General features: G+C 42.7%; 1 protein-coding gene across 1 annotated transcript; it reads left to right on the top strand.

Moving 5' to 3' along the window:
- Positions 1 to 7: 7 nt before the first annotated feature.
- AAED1 (AhpC/TSA antioxidant enzyme domain containing 1) lies at positions 8 to 3,884 on the top strand (the record flags this gene model as incomplete). The annotated part of the gene is made up of 6 exons (XM_010138735.1): positions 8 to 64; positions 602 to 670; positions 2,171 to 2,224; positions 2,644 to 2,749; positions 2,996 to 3,127; positions 3,757 to 3,884. Coding segments are annotated over 6 exons (546 nt in total), but the record flags the coding sequence as incomplete, so codon positions are not given.
- Positions 3,885 to 7,725: the final 3,841 nt, after the last annotated feature.

Genomic DNA, 7,725 nt, shown 5'->3' with positions numbered 1-7,725 from the left:
CGGGAGAAGCATTCCCTTCAAGGCCCTGTACGGGGAGCGCAAAGCGATCGTGGTGTTCGTGCGGGTGAGAAGGGAGCGTCAGCCCGGGAGGGTTGGCCCGGCGGCCCGGAGCCCAGGCGGGCTCCTTGAGGGGAGCCCCCGCTCGGCTGCGAAGGGGCGGGGGAGCGGGGAGCGAGGAGTCTACACGTGCTAGGTTGGAGCGGAGAGAAAAGGACGCACAAAGCGGATCAGTTCTGCTTTTAAGGGCCTCTCTTCTTTGGTAAACTGATAGAGTATTTACCTGAAAGGAAATAATTCTTCAGCCCTGTGCTTAGGGAAACAAGTATTGTGTTCCCTGATCTCCTGGCTGGCAAGCCAGCTCTCACCTTCGTAAAACAGCCAGAGGTAAAAATATTAGCAAGGTCCCAAGTCCGGTGTCCTTGTTGAGGCTTAAATTAAACCAGAACCCTAATCCAAATTTGGTGACTGCAAAGACCTTTAATCTCTCCTGTTCCCAGTTCCTAATCACCTCCAAAATGGTGTGCTGCCAAAGTTAGAACCTGATGCTTCATTGCTATGCAATTATGTCCGTTTCTGACACATCCAACTGGCTATGTTGCAGAATTTTTTATGTTACACTTGTAAGGAGTATGTAGAAGACCTGGCAAAAGTCCCCAAGGCATTTTTACAAGTAAGTACTCTGCCCTTAATACCTAGATAGGGATGCTGTAGTCAAACAGTTGCAGGCTTGCACGAGGCTTAAACTTCCAAGGAATAAAAAAAAAAGGCTCAGAAGAAAGTTTAGTGCTTCCGTTGTTTGCTACAATATGGCTACAATAGCCATAATGTATTTGCCTGGGAGACAGGGGAGAGGATTTATTGCACTACATGCTGTGTTGCAACAGCATTGTTTCTCCCTGCCCTATTAGCTTGGTGCTGGTGTTTTCTGCTGTGTTCTGAACAGTTAGACAACATGTGACAGGCATTTCTTTTGGTATTAGTAGTGCCCTGGGCAGCTGTCTTCTCCTGACCACCAACTAACTACTGCTCTTTCCTTTACGCCGGTATGTCTGAGTGGTGGTTGTGCATGGAACAAGATCAGAAAATTGATCTGGATTAAAATAGTCTCTTTTTCTATGGTTATTTGTAAGCTGCATCAGTTGTGTGTCCTGTTCTCCAAGGCACCTGCACAAACAGGAGTGATAGAGTGATGGAAAGATGAAATGGAGTGGGCAGAGGTTACTATGGATGGGTATTTGTTACATGGTAGGAGATACCAGAGAAAGACACTGATCCCCAACTAAATGTGGAAGGTCAATCTGTTTCTTACAGGCTGTTGACGGAAATTCTGTCATATTTTATTGCCAGCAACAGCAAAGCTGATAACACAGACTCAGCTCCTTGCTGACAACAAACCTTAGATGGACTATGAGATGAAAAGGGATAATTTCTTTGGCAGCTTCCCTTCTCAGGACAGATTTTTCTGAACTGCTCTATCACTGTTACTCAGAATGACATTTCCTTAATTTGGCTGCTCAAGTAAATGTATACAAAGAATCAAAACACTTTCCTTAATGTGAGGGTTTTATTCATAACAAGCAAACTTATTCTATATGGGAAAGGCAAGTATACACCCTAATATTAAAACAACCTTATATTTTATTAACTGTTTTGCTGGTATCTAAATGGACTTATGTTTTGGCTTCTATTTTAGACTCAGGCCTAATGTTGCATCTGCGAAAGAAAGCAGTACATGAGGGTGCAAGTATATCTATTAATGAGAATCCGTATGTGTAAATCACAGACAAACTTGTATGTGCACCAGCATCAGCTGCTTCTTTAGATGCAGGTGCAGCTGAGTAGAAAATTTGAATTTCCAAAATCTTGGCAAGTTGCAATCAATTGAAAAGGTGATGCTACTAATGCTACAGAAAATTTAAAGTTTACATATCTGTAACTTTAAGTCCTCTTTAAAAATATTTTTTTTTACTTAATAAATTAATGTAGCTCCTAACTGTGGGTGATAGACAAAGGTGCAGGCTCCAAACATGTTAGTGATGTGAATTTAAAATAATTTTAACTCGGTGTGCTGTGATCATTAACTTAGGTCACCAGATTCTGCTACTGCTTTATAGCCATGCAGAAGCACCGACTTCCTTTTCATAGTTTCAATACCCATGTTCTGTTCTAGGAAGCAAATGTGAGGCTTATAGTTATTGGACAGTCATCTTATCATCACATCAAGGTAAATAAAGTAGTCATTAAATACACTGCATGTTCTGTTGCATGTCTTAATGCTCTGCATTGAGGGATTCTGCTCGGAGTGAAAAGATGGACATTTGTGACCACAGAAAGAGGACAGTATTGTTTTTCATGAAACAATTCTAATAGCAGTATATGAATAAAGCAAATAACTAAAACTGTTTCTGTTTAAAAACCACTCACTAAGGGAACATCTTTTCTTGATTTCACTGGAAGCTTTTAGTAAAAGCTTCGGGTCTAAAAATTTTTGGCCTTTAATTTAACATGACAAATGTACAGGTTTCCAAACTGGGAGTGGGTGGGTGGCAGGCTGTTGTATTTTTTCCACTCTCAGTAAGTCCTAACTAATTGCTGTCTTAACCTTAAAAATAAGACTTTTCTTTGCATGCACGTATTTTGCAGCCCTTTTGCAGTTTAACTGGGTATACACATGAAATGTACGTAGATCCACAAAGGGAAATTTATAAAACACTTGGCATGAAAAAAGGTGAAGGTAATAACGTATCAGGTAAGAATGATTTTCTCACCTTGTTTGGACTTACACAGAACGAAACAAGAACGCTCTGATAAAATAGTATGAGCTCAGTGTAAATAGGAAGGGAGTTGCCCGCCAAACCGGCTCTTGTAGTCTGTGTTTTGTCAGAACACTGGTAATCAGGAAACTCTAGACTGTTTATAGTAGTTGTTCGAATTTGTTGTTCTCCTTAAGTACTTTTGTATTTCTAGATAACAAGTATTTTGCCGTTTTGTTTAGCGCGGAGCCCTCACGTGAAATCAAACACACTCATGGGAAGCATTAGGAGTATGTGGAGAGCAATGACTGGCCCGGCTTTTGATTTTCAAGGAGACCCCGCTCAGCAAGGAGGAGCTTTGATTTTAGGCCCAGGTGAGCTTCTTTGTTTTGTGTGAAAGTTACAGTTTTCTCCATCAGCTTTTGGCTTTACTGCTACCATCTTGGCTGCTGTCCCTGTGGATCTCAAGGAGACAGCCTTCTGTTGAACCATGTGATTTTGCTGAAGGAACTGAAGGCTGAAGGAAGTGTCATTGTGTAGCCCCACCTCCCACAGAGGTGACACAAAGCTGATCAAAACCCTGCAGAAATCGATAGGAGTGCTGACGGAACAATTGCTTCGAAGTTTGGAAGGTTTTTTTTGACATCACAGTGTTCACCTACATTGTGTTTTCACCTTTGATTCTAGGCATTTACTGTTGTTTTAGTGGAGGAGTAATGTATGAAGGGAGGGGTGCAACATGACCAAGTCATCTTATCAAATCATTAGGAAACAGCATGCTACAGCAGATTTAATTCAGTTAGATGCTCAATGTTCCTTCCTTCTATAACTTAATTAAAAAAAACCCTTTGTCATTGTTTACAATACAGTGTATTGTGCAATCCTCAGAGCTAGTACACATTGTACAAGAACTAGTAGGAAATCAGAAAGCTTCTTTGATTCACTTGTGTCTTTGAATAAATAAATATTAAACTCTTTACATGTTATTCTCATTCCATTCTAGGCAATGAAGTTCACTTTTTGCACCTTGATAAAAACAGGCTGGATCATGTTCCCATTAACACAGTTTTGCAGCTGGCAGGAGTTAAAACAGTAAATTTCACAAACAAACCCCAGATTATTGACATATGACACTGACACAAGATATATTTGGTTTTCTTTTTTCTTGCTGTACAAGAACCATTCTCCAGCAAAGTCCCACCAGCATTGGTACTGTTGTGTCTTTATGGAACATCTGAAACCTTGTCTAGAAACTCAGGGCACACTATAAACTACCTGGCACTGAAGATGGACATGCCATTGTGTATAAGATAATAAAAACTGAAACATAACTAAGGCTTACTGCACAAAAATCCTGTAGCTTATTATTTCCTCATCAAACAGTCTTGCTCATATATTTCAAAAATCTTTGTTCAAGATGCACTGAACTAAAAAACCTGGTTTTGCTTAGGAAGAACTTGGAATTATTGCCTTCAGCAGATCACACTGGCTTTCAATCCAGTATTTCTCAGCGATTGTTTTAAAGCTTCCAGCACCATGTGACAATCTTGTATTAAAATATACCTTGAAAAATCACAGTTTCGAACACTGGGACTTAAGCTTATGCCTACTTTTGTATCTGGCACTGGCAGGCATTATGAAACACAGTTTATAGTTTGAAATAAATATTTCAAGTACATCATCTATTGTCTGCAGTTCTTGTGTGTCATACAAAAAGGTGGGTCTGTAAGACAGGGAGAGGTGTGTCTTAAACATCTTTCGGATCAGATCATCAGTTTTGGAGTAGGCCGCAATCAATTACTCGTTTTCCTATGAAGATCTGCAGCAGAATATTCTCCCCTGTGTGTATACAATTTCTCTCCAAGCAAGAGGTCTCTGAAAAAAATGTCCATAGTTATTTCAGATATAGACAACTTAGCTAAGGACAATAGTATTTTGTTTTGCAGTTCTGTCAGTTTTCATATTATTTCATTTTATTTCATATTATTTCATTTTTGTAGAAACGTTTATGTTCAGAATCTATTGCTTTCACTAAAGTAGATCTGCTCTCTTTAATCCATTAGCCACTTCTTTTTAGCAATTGTAAGATTTTCTGCAGTTTATGGAGGAGCATATCCTACTCTGCATTTTCTGATCTTTGGCCTTCACTGTAAAATACTGCTCTCATACATACATCACCTGTAAAGTCTCTCCCCTTCTACGCTTTAACACTAACGCCGTTGCAAAACAGTACTCTGTGAAGAGTCCCTGCATCAACTAAGGTCACTGGAACGCTCAGAGCAAGCTCCAGAGAGCTCTACACCAGTAAGAGCATGTGAAATTAAGTGCAGTGTTCCTTGACAAAAAATAAAAGGCTTAAGAAACTTAATGATACTGAGCAATGTAATTCAGTTAAAAGTACTATGCCTTAGCACCTAATTAATTACATATACATTTTGATATGCTGTGTTTAAAGAAGAATATTATTAATGTAAAAATACTGTGTTCAATTCCCTGCTTCGACAGAACAGCACTCAGCATGCATCTAGAAGCAGTCATGTGGACTCTGAACTCATCTGATTTCAGGGCTGGCCAGAGCCTTCCTCAGAACTTGATATAATGGATGGGGACAGCAGCTGAGGCTCACTAGAGAGTAAAGTCTGCTTTTCACGAACTGCTGCCCGCACATTCATAAATAGGGAGCTGACACCTCCCTCCAGGGCGCCCCCAGCTCACCGGTATTTTTGACTATGCCGGAAAACCTGGAATGCAGCTGCCCATATGTTACTTAAACCACAGCAGAAAGCAGGCTAGAAAACCAGTCTTAGGTTTGAAGAAGAAATGAAGAAAAAGGAAAATATTTCCGAAGAGAAAACATAATAAATATTCAGTTTATTTGTGGCGTTTCCACCCTGCTCCATTCACCTGGTTATCACTGCCAAGGACACTGACTAGTTCCACTTTCGTTTTGCAATCATTTCACTTTCACATCCTGTTTGGACTTGGAACAACACTCGTTCTGTTCAGTGATGTTACTCTTCAGCTCGGTCTCTTCTATCTAACAGCACTGTCTGAAGTTAACGGCACATTTCTGCAGACAGTGTCTGCTCCCAGCAGTGATAACGCTGGATGGTCACAGTCTCTGCCAGGGGCTGGGGTGCAGAAAGGCTCTGGCTGACACTCGCTGCTGTCCAGACCAAGGTCACTGCTCCATCCTGTGTCCCATGGTGGGGTGCAGGGAGTGAGAGGCTGCACCTGCGGGGAGGAGTGGACAGGACAGGGGACCCTGCACTGACCAGCAAGAGGTTCCATCCCATAGACGTCATGTTCGGTGTAAAGCTGAGGCCAGGGGCTGGGGTGAAGAAAGCCTCTGGCTGACACTCGCTGCTGTGCAGACCAAGGTCACTGCTCCATCCTGTGTCCCATGGTGGGGTGCAGGGAGTGAGAGGCTGCACCTGCGGGGAGGAGTGGACAGGACAGGGGACCCTGCACTGACCAGCAAGAGGTTCCATCCCATAGACGTCATGTTCGGTGTAAAGCTGAGGGATCACAAGGGTCCAGCTCTCTTCTTCAGTGGCTGATGTCCGAGCAGGACTCTGTCCATTCTGCCTTTGATCCCAAACCGTGTATTTCTGAACACAGTTCTGGAATCCAGTTGCTGAATCCAGTTCCCATCTGCTCCTGAGTCCAGGCTGAGACTTGCCCAGGGTGTGGCCACAGCATCAGAGGTGATGATGAGGTGATTGCCATCAGGGGGGTTGGGTTCAGTATTAGTTTTGTATGTACTTGTATATATTTCATTTTATTATTTTCATTCCAGCAGTTTCAGTTTTCCTTTCCAATCCATAAGTCTCTCTCCCTCATTCCCTTTCTCTTCCCCTTTGGGAAGGGAGGGGGGTTAATAGAGAGCAGCGGTCATTTGTCTCGTGGCTGGCCCAGGCCTAATCCTTGACAGACTTTTGATTTTAAAGGAAGCATTTTAAAGGAAGTGCTTGGCTACCTGCTTTTCTGGTGGTGTGCTTTCAACAGAATTAAAATAAATATACAATTGGAATAGCGCTACTGCCACTAATCCATTAAAAAGAAGTAACTGCAGCTAAAAGAACTGTGGACTCCTAAAAGGAATGAAGTAAGTTGTAGCTGGACAGCTCTGCAGGTTGAAGCCATCCACCCTCACCATTTCAATTCTGACAGGAACCACACCATGGCCTCTGTGACCCCTGCAAAAACACTTCTTCAGAAAGATTTGCGGAGTGCAGACAAACAAAAAGAGGGAGGAAGACAGAGAGGAGGATTCAGCAGAAAAGCAATCCTAATTAGGGCATAGGCCCTTCGTTTTGCATCTGTCCACAACCTCGCTGAGTTCATGGAGACAATGTGAAACAATGATTTCCACATGCATAATGAGCTGCAACAATGATGGCCACATTTTCCCCCCATGGGGGAAATGGGTTTCAAAGCGTCAGCAGAATTTTAGGTCTCTGGTGTTACTTAGAAAATGTATTTTTGAACAGTTACTCAGTGAAAGGTGAAAACCAGTGGGAGATAAACACTGACCTCACACTCAGCAGATCATGGAACACTTCAGCAAGGGGTTTGGTCATGGCCGGTTAGACAGAGGTGGGGAAGGAGCTGTTTCCAGAAGCCGTTTTAACTACTACCTTGACTTATTTCAACACCTACTTAAGATAACGGTGTATTTTAAAGTATCACTGTGTCTGAGAAGCCAACTCAAAAACAGCTGTTTTAACGTTCCACATCCATCATCTAATGTTCAGTCTGGAAGAAGACGGTGTGCGGGACCGCTTTCAGTCGGCCCTACACAATGTCATGTCCCCTCGGGACCCTCTTTTGGTACGTGTCACAAGAGTCACCTGGAGGACTGCGACGTACCAGGAAACGCACGCTCGCTTCCACAGGCGGCGGCTCTGCGCCAGCACAAGCGCTGCCGGCCCGTCGGTGGGAGCGGGCTCGCCCCGCAGCCGGGGCTCTC

The sequence above is a fragment of the Buceros rhinoceros genome, unplaced genomic scaffold (genome assembly GCF_000710305.1).
Source record: "Buceros rhinoceros silvestris isolate BGI_N320 unplaced genomic scaffold, ASM71030v1 scaffold47876, whole genome shotgun sequence".
In the NCBI taxonomy this organism is placed as follows: Eukaryota; Metazoa; Chordata; class Aves; order Bucerotiformes; family Bucerotidae; genus Buceros; species Buceros rhinoceros.
This window is presented reverse-complemented; position numbering and strand designations above follow the sequence as displayed.